Here is a 24,557-nt window from a genome sequence, read left to right as displayed (position 1 = left end):
CAATGTAAAGCTGGTTGCTTATTGAATATACAAGGCACATATACCTACCCGGTGCCAGGCCATGGAAATTTTATCGATATATATCCCACGATATACTTTATCTACAGTGGCGGGGCAAGACCTAAATTTGATGTGGGCAAGACAGATTTCGCGAGGCCTTGTTCTGTGGCGACCTGAAGACGGATTTTATGAAATAATAAAAAAACGGGTCAATGGTCTATTCATTGACAGTTTCTGATTTCTTGATTCAGTGATGATTATTTTTAAAGGAATTTTGCGCCAAAGAATAATGTTTGTCACTTAAAACCGTGTTGTTGCTTAATTTTGTGTCTGATTATGGCTGAATTTATTTGGAAAAAAAAATTTTAGCTACATTGTTTAGCTATCAATAATTTATATTTAATAGTCAATGTTTCAAAATTTTTGATGCGCGAGGCCCCTTGTTCCGCGAGGCCGTAGGCGGTGGCCCACGTCGCCTACGCCTTACGCCGCCACTGTTTATCTACACACCAGCCTAAAATCTAGTTCCATGTACTCAGATTTTAGCAGCCCAATGTATACACAGCCAGATACTCACACAGTTCTCCATTAGTAGTCGCTTTATATCAAATATCACATATATTTCAGCCTAACATGTACTTAGAAATAGGTTTATGCGAACTTTGTTAGTACAGAATTACCATAAAATTAGAACAATACGAGTTCAACACACAGACCTAGAAGACAACGGAATTTGAAAGCTGGATAGTAATATTTGAAATTAAAATTATCTTTTTGATTTTATTCTTAATTCTTAATGTCATATCGTCCGGCGTCCTTCGTGCAAAAGTTCGCAGCAAACCTATTTCATGTAAACGTCAATTATTATTTGGATTCCCTAAAGAGTAATAACTCGACCATGATTCTAGAGCCCTAGACGGAATGAGGTGATCCAACTAATTTTGTACTAACCCCTAATTTAGCAATTCGGTTACTCTAAAATCAGCCTAAAAGCTACAACGGAGAGTACAGTTCAGTTTGTGACGGCGGAAAGCTGAGAGCTCTATTTACCATGGTCGAAAAGCAAATTTTAGTACCGTTAGTACTCATCAGGTAGTTCCATGTTGGCAATAAGGTTCTTCTTCTCTTCTTTCCCTGGTTTGGCATCGCCTAAGGTTGGTCTAATAGTGGAACGCGGTTCGAAGCAAGGCTGTAACAAAAAGAAAATTTTTGTTAGTCAAATAAACTTTTACCTGTTTGTGTAGAAAAATTTCTTCTCAGCTACTAGCTACTCGATGACAATCTTATATTCATTCCGTTAAAAAAAATGTTTGACTTTACTTTTTAAAGCTTTTGCCCATCTAACACCCTGTATAAATATTACAAATCTACTACAAATATAAAAACTAACATTAGTATGTCTTAAATACAACTTAAATAAAGCTTATTGTTTTTGAAAAAACATCACCCAAAATGGGATCAAGAATCATTAGCTCGTAGTGTAAGAACTAGAGCTATTTTTTCCCAATCCCATTTGTTTTGTTATTATGGCCATTCAGTTATTCTGCTCTTGTTAGTACATCAACCACCGTTAATGTATGAAGCGTGGTATGTATTTTTAAGAAAAACCTTGGAAACGGACGCCAATTTCAATCCCAGTTGATATGCTCGCACCTATCTCCCTGCATGAAAATAAAAATGCATAGATTGACCACAAATTGTTAATAATAATGGTAATGTGAAATGAATAAACACGTTTTAATGCCAAGTTAATGGTTGTATTGGAAGTACGAGAAACTGAGCAGTTAGAAAAGTTGAAAAATGTAATTTCACGTTTAGTTACACACGCCGTATCCGTAGTTGGTTTAAAGGTTATAAGAAGACACAAACCCCCGTTATCCATAAATAATATTAGAACAGCATTTTAATTGTTTCTTTTTTCTCTATTCATCTTAGTGAAATAAAAATTTGACAGAAAGTACGAGTATACATAAGCTAATGTGGTAGGTATTCTAACACTTTAATTTTTCCGAATAAGCTGTTGTATATTTTTTTATATGGGCACTTTGTTCGTTCGTAACTACAAAATTGCGTAGGTTTTGATATAAAATTAGTATGTTATTGTGGTTTTCCTTCATTGAATTTCGGAACTTAATTAATGACGAAATTGATATTAATTAAAATAACGCAACGTGAGGTGTTATTCAAACGTAACACTCTTTAATGACTAATTTTTGATATTAATTAAATTAAGTAGGCATTGTTATGGCCTGGAAGGTCAAGTATTAAACAAAACTGAAACGCATGCTAATCAAAAACTAATATAGTTGGATCAATATCATGAGGTTTTGTGTTATAAGAAGTAGAAAAAGAAAATTAGTAAAATAACTTACAGTCTCACAGATGTTCATGTTGCAACAGTTTTCTATAGTGATCTCGCATTGATCGGGCCGCGCTGTCATCGGCGTCACGTTCTTGTTCACTATGATGCGCTTCTTTATTCTGAAAAGGAGATTACATATTGCAAACATACAAAAAACATCACATAATTAACCGATTGAGTCCCAGACGGCATTAATTAATGTCATAACAATTGATTATCTATTGTGTCTACATTCGCGGAGCTTGAAGGATTAATACCATAAACCAGGGGTGGCCAACTTGATTAGACATAAGATCTACTGTTTACTAACAAAACCCTGGGCGATCTTACATACTTCTTGAAATCTTAAATGAAACGGCATAGTTTAGTACACAATCATGTAGTATTTTTTGCGATCGACCGGTTGGCCATCCCTGCCATAAACCATGGAATTTATCATAATAAGTATATCAGAAAACAAATGCAAATCAACAAGTATTATTTAGTCTCGAAGTAGGTAAGTGAAGTTATTTTCGTGCATTGCATGGGTTAAACTTTATGTGAGTTGTAGATCAAGAGATAAGCCTTAGCTTCACTTGCATAACTTATAGTTTCCCATAGTGTTTGTATAGATTGCAGTTTCCACACAACTATGGAAAACTGCGTCAGCTATGCGAGCTAAGTTAATTTAGCTTAGCTCTTGGTCTGCAACTCGAATTATTAATAAATCACACTCGTCTTTCACTCACAACACAATCAACCAAAAAGTCCTCAAGATATACCAATCTTACCTAGGCCTTCTCTTGAGCTGCAGAACCTTTGTAATCAGCACCGTGCAAGCCACACATAGCAGCCCGCACAGTACCCCAAGCACGACTATCACTGGATCCCTCACTGTATCCCACCCTTGGCTACATTCGGATGGCTCCACAAACTCCCCATCGGTCTGCACTGAATTCTCGGCCTGGTACAACGAGCGAGTCTCCTTGGTGCAACTGGAAAAAAGGTAAACATGCTATTTTATTGGCGTTATGTCTAAATATGTGGGTAATTTATACTTCGATCAATATAGGGGGAGATAATAATATTGTTCTGATTAAATTCGTAGCGATTTCCAAGAGCTCTTTCCAAAGACTACTCAACCTACACTTGTTGGGTTTTTATACGGGAGTTGCAGTGGTGGGATCTTGAGGTGAGATTAGTTCTGTAATGCTGACATTACCCTGGTGACTGAAAGAAAAACCTGTCTGTCTTTGGCGCTGTCCTTTGGGGAGACTTACATCCAGCAGTAGACTGCAACTGACTGATGCTGAACTAACTGCTCGAGCATTAACATACATAAGATTATTTTCCAAACACTCACTTGCAATTCGTTGCTGCTGGGATTGGAGCTGCTTTCACCATCTCACACCGCTGGCCTTCATAGTCTGCAGAGCACTGGCATTCAGGTATCTGATCTTTGTTGACGGTGCAAACACCATTGTTCAAACAGTACTGGTTGCAGACGTCAACTTCACACTTCTCTCCTTTGTATCCGTGCTTGCAGCTGAAAATAATAAATTGATTAAGATTAATGCATGCTGAGCTAAGATTAATGTATGACTTAAAACATAGAATTTTACAAGTTAGCATTGTAATTTATCAGAGGGCATCAGCCCTCTCACATTAACCTCCAAACAAAGTCCTTATATCACAGTCGTCGTCAAAAATATGAGTCTTTCTTTATTATAATTTATCATTCACAAGGTGTAAATGATGGAGAAAGGGCCTACTCAATGTACTATCAGTGTCGAAAGTTATCTTTAAAACATTTGTAAAAAACAAAAGTCCATTAAAAACGATAATGCGTAACTTAATACATATTAAAGAAATTACCTGCACGTAGGTTCACCTCCTGGAGTAAGACTGCAATCGCCTTGTAGGCAGTAATTGCTACAGACAGATATTTCGCAGCGGTCCCCTATGTACCCCGGGGAACATTTGCAAGCCAGTTTCCCTTCAACCTTGACACCATAGAGACAGAACAGCCCCCGGTCCTTGGGAATGTTGAAAGAATCGTTGATCGCTGTTTTATTTTTGGACATTCTGGACAAAGCGTCACACTCAGGGATGCCTTCAATTTCATCAGAAACCTGGTAATTCGCAATAACCCCAAAAGGCGCTTTATGTGAGAAACTGAGCAATTCGAAAGGTTCAGCGTTATTTTTGTCCTTTGCCAATTTCCAGATTTTCTTGTATAAATCGACCCAGTAGATCGAGTCTTTTGACACTGTTAAAGCATTTGGTTGATGTTGAACGCCCCTTAGCAATGTCTGCCTGTCCTTTCCTTCAAGGTTGGAACTTTCTATGGAAAAGTGTATGCCCTCTTTGTCATCTGCCCAATATAGTCTCTTAGTTCCCTGGTCGATGGCTATGCTGACTGGCATGTAGATATCAGTGTTGACAATGACCTCCCTTTCTGAACCATCAAATCTGGATCTTTCTATCGTTGGATTTGTAATGTTTGTGTTTGTCCAGTAAATGTATCTGGAAAGAAACAACAAAATTTTATGTAATTAATTAGATACTATTGCCATAAACTGACATAAATAATTAAAAATAAAAGTTGCTACAGCAATAAGTAGCGAAAAAATGTTCAAACACTTATGTAACTTTTAACTTACCCTCGACAGCTATCGACGGCAATTGCTCTTGGAATCTCATCGTTCATTTTGATCAAAAGGTTTCCATAGACATCGTTTTTGGTGCCTGGCATTAGCGACATCCAGAATATGCTCTTTGCATTTGTGTCAGTCCAGAAAAGCATTCCTTTGACAGGATCGAAGGCCAGACCCTGGATGTTCTCGTACGACCTCCTCCTGACTAGAGACTGGTACTTCTTTGTTGCTAAATGGAAGCTGAATATGGATGCATTGTCGTTCTCCTTGTCGACGAAGAGCAGCATGTTGTGGACAGCATCATACGCTAGAGCCGTGAGGTCCCTAAAGCGGGTGCCTTCGCTGCTTGTTTTGGTTTGGTTGCTGTAGAACTCTAGTTGGTCCCCATTGGTGATGGCAATATCTGAAACAAGGAAATAGAACATAAGGATAACTGCGAAAATATTGCTAATTGAAGTTAAACTTTCATGGTCACTAACATTAGAATAATTAATAACAGGATTATTAACCTTATTATTTACGAGCCTCCGATATTTCGGCACCCGCGAAATCTTCAGTTACTGCGTGATCATGGCGCTTTTCAGCAACAGTGCTGAAATATCGGAGGCTACATAAGGTAGCAATCACGTTAGTAATAATTATTCTAATTGAAGTTAAGCACCTGAATTTAATAAAAATAAAAACCTACAACGACCATAAGACCAGAATACAAAATTCCACACAGGTTTCAATCACGCAATTGGCCAATTTATCAGGGAGAAAGTGTTGCAATCTTACCGGGAGCCCGTAAAAACTTTTATTTTCGGACGAAGTTTGCAACTGAATTAATATTAGATGAAATTGAAATAAAATTACCAAGTGGTGGTTACATAAACAGTGAACTGATGTGTACAGCTATAGTCAATGAATATTTGGCATCGAGATCGCCACACTGTCTTGTGACTGGGCTGATTTTAGAGGTCAGTCACACTGATAGGTTTTACATAACCGTTTGAAACAGTTTTTTTTTGCATTGAATTATTCATTGCCTTGGTGAGCTAAGTCTAGAAAAAGTGTCACGGAATAGAAGAAAGGTCGTGAAGAGGTTAAATACAAGTCCTTGTAGACAACATCCGCAATTTTCCTGTGATTAATAGTCTAAAATCGGAATAAACAACTCCAGTGCGAAAAACACATTTCACGCGTTGATAACCTGTGACTTGTTTGTTATTATTGACTATTTGTTTGTGATTTTATTTATAAGTTAGTAATTATTCCTGGCCTTTTCAGTGATGCAAATGAATCGAAAGTAATGCCCGTTTTCACCATCAATCTCTAATTTTTATGTGACCCTTTGAAAACAAAATTCTTGTTGTGTTACCATAGGGGTCACTTAAAAATTAGGGATTGATGGTGACTACGGGTATTAGTTTCTTATCTAGATTGGTCAAAAAGAAAACTTTCAGTTCTAATTTCGCGTGGAGATAATGCGCAATAAAAAGTTTGAAAATTAATTTGGTTTATTTGCAATCCTCGGATGAGATCGTTATCAAGCACGAATCCATTCCTTTTATTTAAAAAAAAAACTTGTTTACAATTTTAATTGATTGATTAAAATACTGATGTCATTTACAAGTTATCTTTTCTAACTCTCCGTAAGATAATCGTGAACATTACACTGTCGTCTTTAATTCCTAAATCATCATTACATTCCGATGTCTCGAAGATAAGTAGGTTATCCGAGCCCCACCTGATTGAAGTATTTACAGCAAACGATAGCGTATCAATATCTTTGCTGCATAATCGTTTTCGCCATTTATCGCGTAATTTGACCCGCTGTAGGTCCCATGGCTACGTGACTGTCCTCACGTACAAGTTTTGGCTTTCAGCGTGGTCAAAGTTCAATTGTTTAAAGCTGAACGTCCACTTACTCGGACGCTAAAAAGTACCTAAACGAAAATTTAATTTGTGTGACGCTCAAGATGTTACCGGACGGAAAAATACTGTAAGCTTTTGTGTAAAATTCTCTGTTTATCTAAAACAGGAAAGGAAAACCTGCCTTTTCCAGGATAGACATAATGGATGCTGGTAATTTCAAAGATTTCATAGAATAGACTTACAAGTAAATAAACTCAAAATTGCCAATTATTTGCACAATGACTTCAATAACAAAGTAACTACCTATTTGGTAAAGAAATGAACTGACGGTAACATTGCAATTGGCGTGTAGCAAAATACAAAACGCAACCGCAACATGACATTCCATTGAAATTAAAAAGATAGTGTGTTAAAAATTATTATTAAAACCATAAAAAAATTATTTTAACTCTTTTATGACATCAAAAATAAACGTCCAAGGCTACCGATTCAATTATTTCACACTGCAAAATTGGCTGGTTTATTAACCCAACAGAGTATTTACTTTTTGCGTGATTGGAAGATTACTTTTGCCAGTGACGTAAGATTGGTGCCGATAGCATGCGTCTGCGACGCCTCATTAGCATAACGTGACGCTGACAATAGAGGTGAATTCAGAGTTCAAGTTTAACAAGTAGGCACGTTAATTACAAAAACATCTTACAAACATTTTCCAGCCATGACTGAAATTACACAGAAAATTAAACAAATAAAAGTTTCTGTTGTAAAAAATTTTGTTAAGCGTAAAATGTCTCAGCAGTGGACAACAGGACTTATTAGAAAGATGCCATTTATAGATCAGAGTAGGCGCAATGGAATGTATTCATAACTCATATGTCATCAATAAATCATTCATCATCATTGGTTTACGGAGATAAAACAATCGTCGTGTTGAGCTCTATCATAGAAGCTCTACAATGAGGGTTTTCGCGATTGAAACATCCGCCAGATGGCAATACGTAGACGCGAGGTTCAAATGCTGCATGATTGGTTACTTTTGACATGACATTGACAGATATAGTTATTAATTTTTAGCGTTAAGAGTCGCATCTCAAACTAATTTGAAAATTATAAATAACTTGAAAAAATCGAAAATTTATAATTTTCAAATTGACAGATATGTCAAAATCCACCAATCACGCAGCATTTGGACCTCGCGTCTACGTATTGCCATCTGGCGGATTTTTCAATTGCGAAAACCCTCATTGAAATCGCTTTTCATTTCTGTTTCACTTACTCGCTTTGGATGTTGGGGTGAGTGAGAGAGATAGGGAAACGTAAAGATGTCAAAGTAGAATAAATTAGACATAGATATTGGTGGTAGAGCTGTTCATGATAATAAATGGAAATAGAGCCTATAATGTAACTGAACATTAGTTATTACGTACATCCTAAATAGTAACTACCGATCTATTTCTAAGGCTAAACAAAACTTTCAAGAAGATTTACGGAAAAAATACCTACGATAGAAACAAGGACTAAGTTTTTTTCCATTTATTTTCGGAAATGTTAAGAAAAACATACAAAAAAAGGTCGACAACTTATTTTTTCATCTGACGGTCACGTTAAATGTTTGTTTTTCTATTGTCTTCTTTACACACGTTGAAGTTGTATATGTATAAAATAAGACATTGTTAAAAGTCACGTGTTTGTCTGTATACTTTACAAGAAAGGTTAACCAAACTATGTATTGTCTTGTACATAAATGTAGGCACTTAGATAATTGGATTTTAAAGTATAGCTCATATAGGCACTAGCATTTATTCTGTGGTATAGGTGTAGTACATAACGGTACGTTTTACATTTGTTTGATGTATCGACCTTCGTATAGTAGTCACGTAACAAGCCTTGCTTGAGAGAGCGTTATCGTAGATAAAATAAATTATTTATACCACGGAAATGATATAAAGTAGAGCAAAATGCAGGACGCTCGACGTCTTGTCAATGACCTCTATTATAAAAGTAACACAAAATACCTATATGCCTTTCTGGATTGTGATTCTTTGACGTCACATTCTACTCTACGTACACGATTCGGGCGTTGTTCCACTTGTTCGTAGACGTTTTTCTTTTTAGTCGTTTTGTAGAGTTTAATAAACCTATCAAGTGCGAGTCAGACACACACATGATGGGTTCTGTACTACCGTATATTATTCTAACGATATATTTTTTATTTAAACATGATTTAGTCTTCAGCGGGATATACTAAAAATGTCTAGTGTCTATTATGGTTCAAAAGATAGTATCTCTCCAACAAACAGACAGCAAGTCTCAATATCAATGCCCTTTGAGTTACGGAATCCTAAAACTAATGATATAACGCTATTTTACTAATTAAATTTAATTACGTAGCTACGTAGGCAGTAGGCATTACGCGTTGTGAGCCCAGGAACAAAAAAAAACATAATTGAGGAATAAAAATGTTAAAAAACTTGGATACTGTTAATTAATTAGCACAACAGAACCCCACGTGTAAGTAAAACATAAAATTAAGCTGTTAAAAAGGAGCCAGACATATTAATTATTTCTGAAACTCTAAAGATAAACATTGTTATAGACTCCACATATTTCAGAGTAGTAAATAATAGCCATGTTAAGAGTAGAGTTATTAACTCAAATTAAAAGCCAAGTAAATATTTATTTATTTATTTATCTTTATTAAAGAAACATACAGCCTTGTTTGACACATATAAATATGTAGGTACTATCAGCTCCTATCTGTTGACGTAGGTTAAAATGACACTTCATAGACATTCTTTCAAATATTTTATAGTCTTTGACAGGGTCAAACAATCAAATCTGTGAGCTTGACAACAAGTGAGTAATTTCTATGGAATGGCACTCACTACACCGTCACGCGACTCGGTTTACCCACTGTAAATACGAGCATATCGTTATGTAAAATATATTCGGCTAATGTTGGAAAACAACCAAGAGTGACGTCTGTGAACGTCATAAGCTTTGACGTGTATAGGCAGGTTTTTAGATGTCCAGGAGTTGAAAGGTGAATTACTTTTTATTGAGGAAGTTGTATAGCTTTCCGAGATTTCCAGCCAGGATAAAATAATATAGAAATGTGTTATTTCTGTACAGATTATAAAAGAAAAAAGCTCTATCCCAGCTCGCGGTTTTTTAATAAAGTTAATTTACGTCTGTGATTAGATAGGTGAAGATAATATTAAAGAAGACACATTGAAAAAATGCTTAAAGTAATAATTACAATTAATGGCGCAACCCGCCAAATTTTATCAGTTAAATAATGTGAGACGATAAGTTTTTGATTATGACTCAGAATCTAGACGAAAAATCTGACTTATCAAGTTTTCACGCGTCACCGATTTCAATATGAGGTGCGTTTTGCTCACACAAGAGTGCCATTTTGAGGATAAAATTAAATATTATATAGGTAAAATACATATTTTGTTTCTGATAAGTAAACTTATTAGGTAAATTTAAATTAACTATTCGTAACTGAGGAAAAGTTTGCAAATAAAATGGACCATGGATGAAAGATTATAACATTCATTTATTTACCGCGTGAAAACAAGGAAGTACAAAGTTTAATAATAATAAGGTACAGAGATTTGCAAATAAATGTACTTATCAATCTCTTGTGTCAAGTTTATTAATTAACTGGGAAAGTACCAAAGAAAATCTCAGATAAAGATGACCTATTTAATGATTAATGACTGTCATTAATCAAGGAAATGCAATAACTCTAACAGACACGATAACACTATTTTTAACTTGTTTTGTTTATGAAAAGATGAGGGCGATAACTGGAATCTGGACCTTACTTCTTTGTAAATAATAAGTACACGTAGTAATTAATTATTTTGTAATTAATCTATAACAATAGGTACCAAGAAATTTATTGCAATGAATTCTTTCATAGTAATTTCACTCGTGACACAAGCATATTTAGCTTAGTACGAGGGGCTAACGGGAGTATTAGTAATTTGTGTAATAACAAATTACTAATAATCTTTAAAAAAAAAAAAATTCTCAGGACTTTTTCCAAAGTTTCTGATCTACAGTAAAAATCTAGAGTATAGAGAAAAACCTGTGTTTATATTATCTATATCAAAGATCAACCAATCCTAATTCTATGATCGAGCTTCTTGCATCGAATTACCTACCCCTCAGAGGTAGTATAGGGGTTAAAAATAGAGATGCTCTAAGCACAAAAGCTTTTCACACTATCTAAGTAGTATATTCAATTAAGTGCTTCAAAGCTCCTCGTGGACGTCCATTCTCCCGCCCACGCTGAAAGCTCTGGAAATTGTCTGTTTTTCTAAGATGTTATTTTATTGCCCATTTTGAGATATAAAACCTAAGCATAAACAAATAAATAAAATTCGGCTAAAACTATGAAACTAACTCGCATGTTGAAGTCACATTCTCATTATGTATCAATCACTCAATATTCCTACTACTCGTAATATTATAAATGCGAAAGTTTGGACGTCTGGATGTCTGGATGTTTGTTACTCTTTCACGCAAAAACTACTGAACGGATTTTGATGAATTTACAGTATTAGGTATTGTTTATAACCCAGAATAACATATAGGCTATAATTTATGACGATCTGTGACAAACTAAATTTCACGCGGGTGAAACCGCGGGCAAAAGCTAGTACTAGATATATTATACATAGATAGACAGATAATAATTATTACTTATTGTTGATTAAAATGGATATTGCGAGATCTTCATTTATTGACGTGGTTTGAGATTAGAAATTGCAAAGTTCATATTTTTACTGATAGTAGAGTCACAGTACATTATTTATTAAGTAGATAAAGGGTACATGTTCAGCCACATCAAAGATAATTTAAGTTTAAAGTGTAGTTCATTGCTTTTTGTATACAGTGTGAGTCACGTTAAAGTGTACATATGAAAATAGATGAAACTAGACCTATTTTTATCGACAAAAAAGAGGTCAAAAATTTTTTGAGATTTTTTTTTAATTTTTTATAGAATTTTTTTTCTTCCGATTACTTATTGTAAATAAAACGTAATAACTTTTAAACTAAGCGGTATATCCTGATAAAATAAAAACAGCATTAATGCTAAATAACAGGCGATACTAAAAAAATACATAAAATACACAAAAAATGCCAACAAATAATAAAAAATGATACTTTTTGAAAAAAATCTGCTTTTAAATTCGTGTTTTTTTGGTTATTTGATAAATTTCTCCAAAAAATGCCCCTATAACATGTGGTTTTTATTACTTTGTATTATTCTCTATCGTATTACCTTCGTAAAACCAAAAATCGCATGTCTCTATCCCAATCACAACGTTTGCAATGATCGTTTGAACTAAGCCTCTCCGGGCGCGCCATTCCACGCTTCGTTAAGAACGAAACTGAAAATGGCTCTAGATTTGTAATTTTGATAAAGACAAGTTAGATTTCAAATAAAAACAAAAGATTTCGAAGTAAAATAAGCATTTTAGTTAAAATTAAAATTGTCTCTACCTGTGGCGGAGAATAATGTTGTGGCAGGCCTTTGTTCAAACGATCACAGCAAATGTTGTGATAGGGATAGAGACATGCGATTTTTGGTTTTACAAAGATAATACGATAGAGAATAATACAAAGTAATAAAAACCACCTGTTATAGGGGCATTTTTTGGAGAAATTTATCAAATAACCAAAAAAACACGAATTTTTAAGCAGATTTTTTTCAAAAAGTATCATTTTTTATTATTTGTTGGCATTGTTTGTGTATTTTATGTATTTTTTTAGTATCGCCTGTTATTTAGCATTATTACTGTTTTTATTTTATCAGGATATACCGCTTAGTTTAAAAGTTATTACGTTTTCTTTACAATAAGTAATTGGAAGCAAAGAAATTCTATAAAAAATTAAAAAAAAAACTCAAAAAATTTTTGACCTCTTTTTTGTCGATAAAAATAGGTCTAGTTTCATCCATTTTCATATGTACACTTTAACGTGACTCACACTGTAGACGACAGGGTCGGGTGGGTTTTTAATGGCGGTCAAGCTGTAGATCCTGGCTACACAAGAGTTGCAGCGGTGGGAAAGAGAGGTGGGAATAGTCCCGTTGTATAGACGAAGGCACATCAGGCTACTAATTTTTATTGCAAATTCGCTCTTATCTCAACAGCATAAGACCCTAGAGTGTTTACCTTGACGTGCTGTCGTACTGTACATTGAACAGTCCTTACGTAGTAGCAAGCAGTTTGTATGTATAATGTTTATGTTTAGATAAGCTACTATGTTGTGTTGTTATGGACAGATTTGCTAATTTGTTATATCAACATTTGCTAGATGAGCATTACTGAAGATAGAAGGATCGCGTATAAGATATTGTTTCCATACATTAATATATGTATTATGTAGGTAATTAATTGCCTTTTGCAGTGGCTGTTAATGAGCCATGCGATGTGACATGTCAGACGACATACAAACCTACTGGACCAGTGTTTTTCAACCTGTGGGTCGCGACCCCCTGGGGGGTCGTCAAGCCTCAAAGTTATAAAGATAGACTTATCCGAAATCTAATTATGCAAATGCAGAAATATTCGGTTCCTACAACAACTTTGTAACAATATAAAATGCATGAAAAAAAAAGCGAGCGGTCGGGGGATCGCAAAATATTTTTTCATACTGGGCGACCCCGGGGCCATGTCATGAAAAAGGTTGAAAAACACTGTCTGGACTACCCACATAAAAGTATGTTAATTATTATATAATAATTACATTTTCAAGATAACATAATAAGGATGACACAGTCAAGAAAAAGTAAAATCGCATACAAACTCGGCTTAAATCTTTTCGCTTATTTACATAGGTATTTAGCACTCACCTACATACCTACTTCAAAATACATAAAAGAAAAGTTGCTTCAATACATTTATAATAGCTAAGATTGCTCAAAGCACTTGTAGCTCTTCTTATCTTAAAGAAATCAAATTAATGAATACCTAAACGTATTAGGTAATTGATTTAATTTCTTTCAGTATTTTATCAAATTGTCAGTTCAGCTACGTGACCGACCTGCGATAAAATTCACCAAAACAACGATGCGTTGTTAAGCTCTGTCACATGATTACAAATAGCCAAATTAATCATTAATGATGCAATAAATTCACTGTCTTTAGGTAAAATCAGAAATATTTATTCATTTTATCATCGAGTGGTGTATGAGTGGTGTCTATTATCTAGTAATTACACAGAAAACATTATTATTCGTATGTTCTCTTCATTTGTAGAGAACCAAAAAAACATACAGTCGAACATATAACCTCCTCCTATTTTGAAGTCGGTTAAAAATGAAATAAATTTACACCTAGAAATTACGATTCTCACGCCAGCTGTAGATCCTGGCTACACAGGAGATGCAGCGGTGGGAACGAGAGGTGGGAATAGTCCCGTCTTATGACATCCTCTCCAATTCACTGAGGCAAATAGGGACTTGGCATAAACTCCCCACGCTGACTTGGGTTAGCGTTTCTGGAGTAGTGACTGATGATAATGACTCTCACATGGTTTTTTATAATCTCTGATGAAAAGAACTTACCCTGAAAATACTTAAGTATTGAATTTGAACTACAACTTTTGTATGAATTCAGGGTCATTCATTTTTATACCCACTTCAAATAGATTTCAAAATATAAAAAAACATGATATGAAGAAACACTTATTAGGATAAGTACCTACGTCCAATTTATCATTTCCTGCAGTGTCAATTATTCGATATTTCATTTTATTGATTTCACACATAGATCATCCAGTATCGGCCCAATAATCTATAAAACTGATTGATTATACAGCTTTCATATTTATTGAAGATACGTGCGATTTATAAATTGCAATGAAGCTATAGGTCGATAAAAAAACCAGCTAAGTGGGATTTGAATCTACGAGCTGAGGGTTCCGTACATTTTCCAAGATACAAATCTTATGATTTCCAGATGTATTATAAAAGTAGTTAAATACAAAGTTCAATTAAATTGTTATTTCCAAGTCGTTTTAGTTTAATAGAATTTAACATTCTACACTAAAATTACATAGTTACTATAAGGTAGAGTCAAGCCAGCATACTGGCAATATAAGAAAGTATACTGAGGAGTTCATCGAGAAATGTGGAAGAAAGCTCTTGATAGAGAGAAGCTCGATATCTCTATCAAGAGATTTTTCCAGCTGACCATGATGACAGGTTAAAACTGGGATTATAGAGATTGAGTTAGATGAACTGACGTCATAGAGATCACAATGTAGATTTTATACCTACGGAATCCTAAAAATACGTCACATTATTTCGTAGTCAGATTTTTCTTGGAACTAAATCTGATTTCAGCCTAAAACTCAGATCTCATCTGATGAGTGGTCACGAGTATTAAAATGGAGAACGCTTACTCAGTAAATAAATACCTATTAATTACATTGTCTACATCCGATGAAATATCCGGCTGAAAACCCTAACTAATCCTTTACACAATATGTACTTTCGTCTGTTACATACTAATACTACATTGTTCTACTACACTCATTTATAAGCCTAGGCCACTAGGAATAGTGCGCAGACCACCGACTTTTAGTTGGCCGATAGTTGGGGTCGGGCTGTTGATCAGTATGGATAATAATTGTATGAAAGTGCGCACATTACACCGATTTGGCCGATTCTTCATACAAATTAGAATCGGCCAACTATCGGCCAACTAAAAGTTGATGGTCTGCGAATAGGCTAAAAGTATTAATTCAAATAGGGTTGTCATAAACAAATTTTGAAATCCGAATGATTTAAAACTGAAACAAAAGCGTCGTTTAAATTAAAAATACCTTAGCTCAATAATAATTTAGGTATCTACTTAGATAAGTAATCTTACTTCTTACTAATATTATAAATGCGAAAGTTTGGATGTCTGGATGTTTGTTGCTCTTTCACGCAAAAACTACTGAACGGATTTTGATGCAACTTTACAGTATTATTGTTTATAACCCTGAATAAAATATAGGCTATAATTTATGACGATCTGTGACAAACTAAATTTCACGCGGGTGAAGCCGCGGGCAAAAGCTAGTTAATTATAATTAACACTCATTGTTATCTATCAATCTTCGAGTGCTTTCCGATAAAATACACTTCTTATAATTAAGTGCCACTTTAAAGTGTTTTGAATAAAATATTCATCACATATTATTTATCACTAGCTGACCCGGCGAACTTTGTTCCGCCTTAATAGCAATAAATAAGCAGACTTTTTTTTTAATTTCGAACGGGATAAAAAGTATCCTATGTCCTTCTCCTGGCTCTAAACTACATCCCTGACAATTTTCAGCTAAATCGGTTCAGCCGTTCTTGAGTTATAAGTGGAGTAACTAACACGACTTTCTTTTATATATATAGATATTGTATTTTATCGCAAATGCATATACCATTCACCACCTGTACTTACAACATACATCGTGTTTATTTGTATTGTTTTTGAATAAATACTATATTATGCTTTAGGTAGGTAAAGAAAAACTTTTTGGTTAAAAAATGTGAGTGAAAATTTAAAACATGTACGCAACAAGTAAGATAACAATACTACAACATTCTTTGAATATTTGCCGCAGTTTGCTTATAACAGAACGATTATAATTTTATCATGTTAGTCATGGAGCTATCTGATAGATAAGCAATCGATTAAATGGAAAACTTTGATAAAAAGTACCTGAAAAGTTTGCATTGGCGCCATGTCTGCACACTTCTTTTTGTTATCTAATAATTTAACCCTTCAAGTACCCGCGAATCTAGACATAATAGATATTACCGCGGCCTCCATGCGACCCCTTTAGAGTTTGATGGGTTAAAAAATGGTTTTTACTGATTTTCCTTATTTTCTAAAAAAAAAACTAAAATGAAACCCTTTGCATTTAAGCAGAAGAATGAAGAAAAGTTCGCAGGCAAAACCAAATTCACGAAAAAAGCTTAGGATGCTATTAAAAAAAGATTACCTACTTAAAACTCAATTATTGTTAGCAAAAGCATGCTTACAACTCTATTGATGTAGTTATAATAGCTTGAATGCTCTACCAGTGGATCACTCCATTGTCTGCAGTGAATTTAAAAGCTCCTGTCTTGTTGTGATCATCTCATATTGCATGCAGACTCCTAATTTCGAACCCGTTTCGGGATTTCTATGGGATTTTATTGTTTAATGCCTTTTAATAAGGCTCAATTATAGAGAACGACGTGCTTTTAAGGGTCATTCGTTGACAGCGAAAAAAGTGGTCAATCCGTCAGACACCCTTTATTTATAACTGGTTAATATTACATAGGTAACAAACCATTATAGTGTTTTATTACTATAGTAGGTATAATAATTTACAATGATAATATGGTAGGTTCCAGAAGTATTTAAAAATATAGAGCTAAATATAATTAATTGCGATTGTAATCAATCTTCTACTACCGCCTTAGATAGGGGGATTTATTAATAATAGATATAGGTATTTGTGTATGTATTTAAATATTTTCTCATACACGTTACATAGTTCTTGACGTTTAAGCCAATAAAAATAACTGTGATAGGTTTAAATATTGAAAGTCATCAATCATCCTTCATCTTTACACTTGTGGCCACAGTAAGTGCATTTTGCAATAAGAATGTAAGATATACTATCTATTGTACTATTGACTGTACAATAATCAAGTAGGTACTAAGGCAAATCAGCCTGAGAACCACTTACGATAAAATCTGTCAATAACTCCTTGAATTTGCAGGTTCCATGTAAGTGCTAAGTTAATACTGTTAGGACTTCCTTTCGATAAGGAATATAACGCCATATTATTATAACCGCCTTTGTACCTACTTACATACCCATTAGGTAATAATAATGCAACGGAAAGTGCACGTACGCCATAATAATCAGCTAGAGGGCTTTCCAGAGTGATTATACCTCCATTGGGAGTTCTAAAAATAAATTTTAACGTGATTAAACTTTTAAATTAGTATACGAGATCTTTTTTTATTATTTTTTTATTAATATCTACCTATTGGGGGAGAATAGAACAGATTTTCAAATAAAAAAAATCGGTAGAAAGTTCAGTAAAAATGTCGACTCTACCAATGATGGATAAAGCAATAAAAAGCATTGTCATTATGAGATTCCAGATAATACAAAGGTACCTAAGTAATACTACAGTTATTAACATTTTCCCAGTTTCAAGTACGTTTCAGTTACACTGCAAAGTTCATTTTTATGCAAAGGTTAAGAGTTAAGATCCTCGCGTGCGTTTGATCCGCATTTTCATCCTCCGACGAGGTTGCATTGTAAGTGAGCAAATTACCGTCCCACGCCCTGTACACAACCGACAATGATTCAGAAGGTCCACTCATTCCAAGAGGTGGGGTATGCACTTTACAATAATATCGAAAGCGTGTTATTTAACGGGTAAGCATAATATTCATGATGTGTGAGCAGAAAAATGTAATCGATCAGAAATATATTGTTGGTCAGCAAACATTATTAGATCGATCGGGCATTTTTATCATTCTAGATTCTGTTCTATGGTTCTCTCAACCAATCTTATGCTTGATTTGAATCTGCTTAGTTTGAGCTTCATTCTTTAATGCCTCAAAACGACAAATTGTCAGACAATTATAATACTGCTTGATTTCATAGAAACTTAAAAAAAAAAAACAAAAAAAATATGCATAATTGTTACTTCTACCTAGCTTCCATTACTTAATTAATTTCAATTTTTACTTCATTATAGCAAAAGTCTCACAAAGAAGAGTGAACTTATAGTTTGAAACTGACATTTCTGTTTACATTATTTTTAACACCGATCAGACCTACTGCACATTACTTAATTATGTGTCGAATTTCGAAGAAACTTCATTGCGATCTAATTACTACCACGTAACCTCTGATACCTATTGTCACAAACCATTGTATTCAAAACTGGGGCACGGACATTTCTGAAGATTTAGTTTTAGACTTAGTTTCGTTCTTGTACCCATTTTTTGCTGCGTGACCTTATGTAAGAGGCAAAGTCGCATGTGTTCAGTCTAGTAGGTATCATTTACATTTATAATAATATGCAGTGTAAATAGTTCAATAAAGTATATAATGAGTGGCTTATATCGCTTTATTTACTTTTTACAACCTGTTTAGATTAGCAGTTGCGTACCAAAATTTTCCTTTTGTCCTTAAATTCGGTAAGTATTTACCTAAGTAACTTTATATTTAGTTGCTAAGGACACTTAATTTCTATGGCTATTATTAGGTATAATTATGACTTAAATAAATGTAAAAAAAAACAAATCACGTTGCAATAATTGTAATCGTTTCAGTGACGGTCACATATCCACCCACGTGAGTTGTTTTCGACACAAAAATAAATTAACGTGTCCCTGATTAACTTTTTTTGCCATTCTCTCAACACTTTCAGTTTTAAACAATTGAACTAATGATTTTAAGTACCTTAATGAATTATTTGCTATGATTATTATTATTGTATTTGACATTGGATTTCAAGAACATAGGCCTACTTAGGTTCTAAATTACCTAATTTAGAAATTAGATAAACATCGAGGTTCTGGTAACAGCTGGAAACAGCTGGAAACTTGATGATGCTTTAAGTGTCATCATCAGCATTTAATCGAATTTCATACATAACGGTGATAATGCAAAAACTTTACTTGTTTACATAGTTATCAATCAATGTTGACGTCCGATTTTGAGCTACGGTTGCTGGTTCGATTCCATAGGGGACAAATTAATTTAATGTGAACATTTTGTTATTATTAATTTTAGATTTATTTCTTTGCCTATTGCTCATACACATAAAATAAGCTACAGTTCTGAGGGCTGAGTGTGAGTTTTCATCATTTCATTTTTTTAAAAATGACGTTAAGGGCTTACTTTAACTTTTACAAACGTCAACAATCTGTCAAACTCCATACAAAAAACACCGGTTATCGTCAAAGTTACGGTCAAAGTTAAGTTCAAAAACTAAAATTTTCATACATTTTTTAAATGCGCTCACGATGTAAACTTGCACTCAGCCCACTGTAGTTTGGAATTGAAATTCTAATTAAAATGTAATTAATTATATAAAAAATTTGTTCCTAACCTCTACATAAATGACGCATTTTATATAAACCTAATTCAAGTACCTGCGCACGCGACTGATCTAACATTTGTTGCGTAACATAATAGGGTTGTCACAATATGTTAAAAAGTTGTAAAACAAAATTATAGCAATTTTAAAATTGCAATGATTGAAATTACTATTAGAGTGTTAATGGTGTTGTCAATAATTTACTTATATATTTTAATTATTGACACGACTTGTACAAAATAAGCAAAAAGAAAAATTTTATATATTTTTTTAACAGCTAGTTTAGGAATATTTAACCATTTTTCAGGAATTGGATATTCTCTTTCTTATTTTACAATACAAATCGACTGATACGTTTTGTTTTTTAAACGACAAATATATTATTTTTCTTTAACCTATAACAACTTTACTTCCTACTTTTAGGCACCGGTTTTCTTTTATAAATAAATTTTGGCTTAATAATTACCTACTTATGTAGATTAGATATTTAACAACTGCGTCATGTAGTCCAAATCCAAACTAAGCAGAGTTCGTACCTACTATGGGTACCATACCAGAATTTATACACATGATATTTGATAATAAGTAATTATACTGGCTCAATTGACAAAACTGGTTAGCATTAGCATTGTATTAACTGGTTTGAACCAAAAAATATGCTCTGGAATGCGAAAAAAAAACAAATGAAGTAGATAAACTATTTCAGTAATAAATTAAGACTGTGGTAGGTAGATATCGCAGATATTAATATTATGTTTGTTGTTAGTTTATAATCTTTAGTTGGTATGTAAATATCAATCACGTTTTCAATAACATTCTTGATCATTGTATTAGAATAAGATCACGCAAATGATTGGCATTCTGTGTTAAGAAAATAAACATAAGGTTATTGTAACAAACAGTACCTACTGTTGACCTGAATGTTTGGAGTGATACATATTTTAATTTTTATATCATTTTTGTGTTCTTAAGAACTTAAAAAATAATTCATATCAACTGGCTGAGCCTACATTACATTGTTTACTTTATTCATGATAAAGATAAAGTTTTACGCATGAGAACCACGTTGCTTCAATTATAATTTATTGCTTAAATTTTATTATTATTTATGGTGACTTTGTTACATTATAAAAATACAGTTGTAATATACTCAATACTCTCATTCAGCATATTGGCGGTCAAAATCATAAACGTAGGTAAAACGCGCTTTTCTGCAAAACGCCGCAACCGCTTTCCACTTTTCAGGAACGCTACCCGAAAAAATGACGTCGGTCGCCTATAAGTTTGCAAAGGCACGAGGAAGAGGGTCGCCTAAACTTGGTCGGGTACGCAAGTGGCCTACGTGACTCGGGGCCCCCGCGTTATGGCGCCGACTGCCAAACAATTAACAACTTTATTGACACCCGTGAAATACCACATTCTTGAATGAAAAATCAACCGTCTACCCGCGCTTGAAAGTCATCTGACGTCCCACTAATATAACCAATTACATAATACATAGTTGGAGTAAAATAGCACGTGTCAAAAAGTAACGTATCAGCTGATTTTGAGATACTCACCCCATGAGTTAACTAGGCCGATGGATAAAGCGACGACGGCGAGTAGAATCTCCGTCTTACACATTTTGTTTCATAAAATATTTTTTGTCCTTTACCAAATACACATTAGTTCGAATATCGTGCGTGAGTTTCAGTCCAATGTCGTACAGAGGGCGCGCGCGCTTGCGACCGCACCGAACGCGCTTTGCGACGAAACTAAAGCGAGCGACGAGACCACGTTTTGACGCGAGCGGACGAATTCTAAATAGGTCCATTGAAGATATTTTGCGCATGCGTTGCTGTCACAGGTCTTATCATTATCACAGTTACGTTGGGCTACTCCAAGTTTTCGGCGTGCCCTTGAATTGCAATTAATTTGTATGAATTGTGTATGTTTGTAATGAGCGGATCGTTTTGGATTTTGGATTCGTTTTGTGTGCTGAAAATAATGTGATTAGGTTAGCTGATTACCGTGTTGCGTGGCGCGTATCAAGATGGGTTTATTACGGCATTTTCGCGCGTTATCGTGCACTTGCAATTTAATTGCAACGTGACCCACCTATCTATATGGATTAAGTAGATCTATCTATACAAATACTTTAAAGAGATAATACAATTTATTTTTTATTTAAGGCGATTAACGTGTTATTACGTACAATAAAAGAACATCTGGTCTGGAACAAACAAGCATTTGTTTGTATGGCATTAACATTAATGCAGAATAAATAAATGTTAGTAAATACATTTGTTTGTTCAGTCAGCACACGGGACCACTAGTAGAATGTAGGTACAACTGTTTATTTCAACACTTCGTTTCTATTATTTACCTACATTAAACTGTATGATCTACATTAGCCATTTATTTTTGCATCTAGTGAAACTAACATCTAAAGTATTAAAAAATATATTTAAAATGCACGAACAAAAGTGGCAACCCTAATTTTCATATTTCGTAAAGTTTTTATAGCTGAATGACTGTACATTTATAAAATTAGTACTTATTAAAAAAGTGGTTTACTTGTCTTTAAAATGTTGAATGTAAAAAGGTTGCAAAAAAGAATAATATAAAATAATATTTAATTAATTTAGAATTATTATGGTAAAATTTAACTTCAGACTTGGAAAATATTAACAAGGGGACATTTTTATTGAAAAATTTTAGTAGCTTATTTAATATGTGACTTTTACTAATGGAAAAACATCGAAATCGTTTTTACATTTTTTTACTTGAATTTTCATGTTTATGTACGAGTATAGCATCTACTTTTTTCGGCAATTGTTACAACGAAATTTTCTGATTTCTGTATTTACGATTGGGAAGAGATCTGAACTTATCTGAACTCTCTCATCTCAGGGGTTTAAGATAACGTCAACCACGTTGAGTAATTTGTTCCTTATCTTTTAGAACATTTCATAAGTGTTGTTTTTTTTTGTCTTTAAAAGGATCTCGATGTCATTCTGAATTATTTCACAAATAAAAAACTGCTGTACTTTTCTAGAATGTTTTAGGTGTATGAATTTTCTTCATAAATAAGTTTTGCTAAAATTTTAGACTAGTAACTTCTATTTCTACGGTAATCGTATGTAGGTCAAACGTGCGTGCTAAACTGCTAAGGCAGAGGTTGTAAACAGTTTTACTAAAATTAATTTCATCACGAAGTAGGCTTAATTTACGGTAATAAATGTTTGATGCTGGCAAATATTCATATTTTTATTGTAGCTTCAATATTATGGTTTTTAAGGTGGTTGGTGGTGGTGGTGGTAGAAAGAAAGTTGTATTTTTTGGGATTATTTTTTTCTGAGAAATGTGTGCTATCTCTGTTTTTATTTTTATTTTGGGGCTCAAGGTTTGAAACGGTGACCTGGCTGTAGAAAAAGGCTTAATAGGCAAGCCGTTTTGACGTAGTGGAAGACAGGGTTTCCGCTTTGGTATGGTCATTATTTTAGCTAGTTTTTCTAATGTAGTGCAGCAAATTGACTTAACACGTCTGTACCCAAATGTTGTCAATTCCTGCCTCTCGATATAACATCACAAATAACACTGAGTTAGGTATAGGTACTACAATTTACCCGTGACTGTATTGGTTGTTTGGTGTTATTTGTGAAAGGTTTTTCATGACTGACGCAAGTTATTTACATTCTATTGCAATATTCAATAATACCTACCTACTTAATCTCACCAGTTTTGAGAGCTTGAATGGATGTGGTATGATGACTCGCCACGTACCTATTTAGGTATTTATAGCTATAATTATGAGTTTAATTTTGAGTCCCGCCCGACTCAGGATCAGGATCCGTGACAAAATATGAAAGCAAAAATATCAACCATCCTGAACTAAAATAGAGAAAAACCAGTCTCAACGCGTCATTCGCGTTAAAGGTACCTAGGCCTCCCTGATCTTCCAATTGCCTTTGATAAATAGAGAAAATCGTGCTTTTGTAACACAGTTGTGCTACGTGTCTTGTAAGTAGTGGAGATTAAAATTACCTGGTGATTTTTTTTGTATGCTGACCATAACCAAAACCTCTATCTCTATCTTATCTAATATCTGTAGCAGCCTTTGGGGTACGTCTTCGAACATAGGCCTCCTCTTCAACCTTCCACCGACTTCTGTCCCCGGCCACTTTCACTTGCATCCAGTTTATTCCAGCTTGTTGCCGGATGTCATCTGTCCACCTTTTAGGTGGTCTTCCTCTGCCTCTATGGAGATGGGCAGGACACATTGCACGGATGAACCACGATCAACATCATCATTACAGCCACAGGACGTCCATTGCTGAACATAGGCCTCCCCCAATGACTTCCACATCGCACGGTTGGTAGCAGCCTGCATCCAGCGCCTTCCAGTTCCTGCTACCTTTATCTGGTCGTCGGTCCACCTTGCCACGCACGATCCACGAACTACGATCGCTGGGCCAGAAAGACCTTAGAGTCAGACTCCGCAATAACCAAAATCAGTGATACGAATTAAGTTATTTTGTAAACTGAAGGTCACCTAAAGGTCTTCTATAGAATTATGAAGTTTGCCAAGTCA

The 24,557-nt window shown here is 34.3% G+C and overlaps 1 protein-coding gene across 1 annotated transcript; it reads right to left on the bottom strand.

The window, feature by feature from the left end:
* Positions 1–503: 503 nt before the first annotated feature.
* LOC135077672 (protein cueball-like) lies at positions 504–21,816 on the bottom strand. Its single transcript, XM_063972235.1, has 7 exons — positions 21,544–21,816; positions 5,005–5,401; positions 4,217–4,867; positions 3,705–3,887; positions 3,133–3,336; positions 2,373–2,481; positions 504–1,189 (listed from the first exon to the last, which is right to left on the bottom strand). Exons 1-7 carry the CDS (start codon positions 21,605–21,607, stop codon positions 1,079–1,081), a joined length of 1,719 nt encoding a protein of 572 aa, XP_063828305.1. The 5' UTR covers positions 21,608–21,816; the 3' UTR covers positions 504–1,078.
* Positions 21,817–24,557: the final 2,741 nt, after the last annotated feature.

The sequence above is a fragment of the Ostrinia nubilalis genome, chromosome 13 (assembly GCF_963855985.1).
Source record: "Ostrinia nubilalis chromosome 13, ilOstNubi1.1, whole genome shotgun sequence".
Classification (NCBI taxonomy): Eukaryota; Metazoa; Arthropoda; class Insecta; order Lepidoptera; family Crambidae; genus Ostrinia; species Ostrinia nubilalis.
This window is presented reverse-complemented; position numbering and strand designations above follow the sequence as displayed.

What these genes read in the sequence shown, in the direction of transcription:
- LOC135077672 (XM_063972235.1), bottom strand. Translation starts at nt 21,607, where the DNA reads ATGTGTAAGACGGAGATTCTACTCGCCGTCGTCGCTTTATCCATCGGC. An exon ending in GCCGTCGATAGCTGTCGAGG is followed by an intron (nt 4,868 to 5,004) that starts GTAAGTTAAAAG and finishes GTTTCTTTCCAG; the next exon opens with ATACATTTACTGGACAAACA. An exon ending in CAGCTCAAGAGAAGGCCTAG is followed by an intron (nt 2,482 to 3,132) that starts GTAAGATTGGTA and finishes TCTCCTTTTCAG; the next exon opens with AATAAAGAAGCGCATCATAG.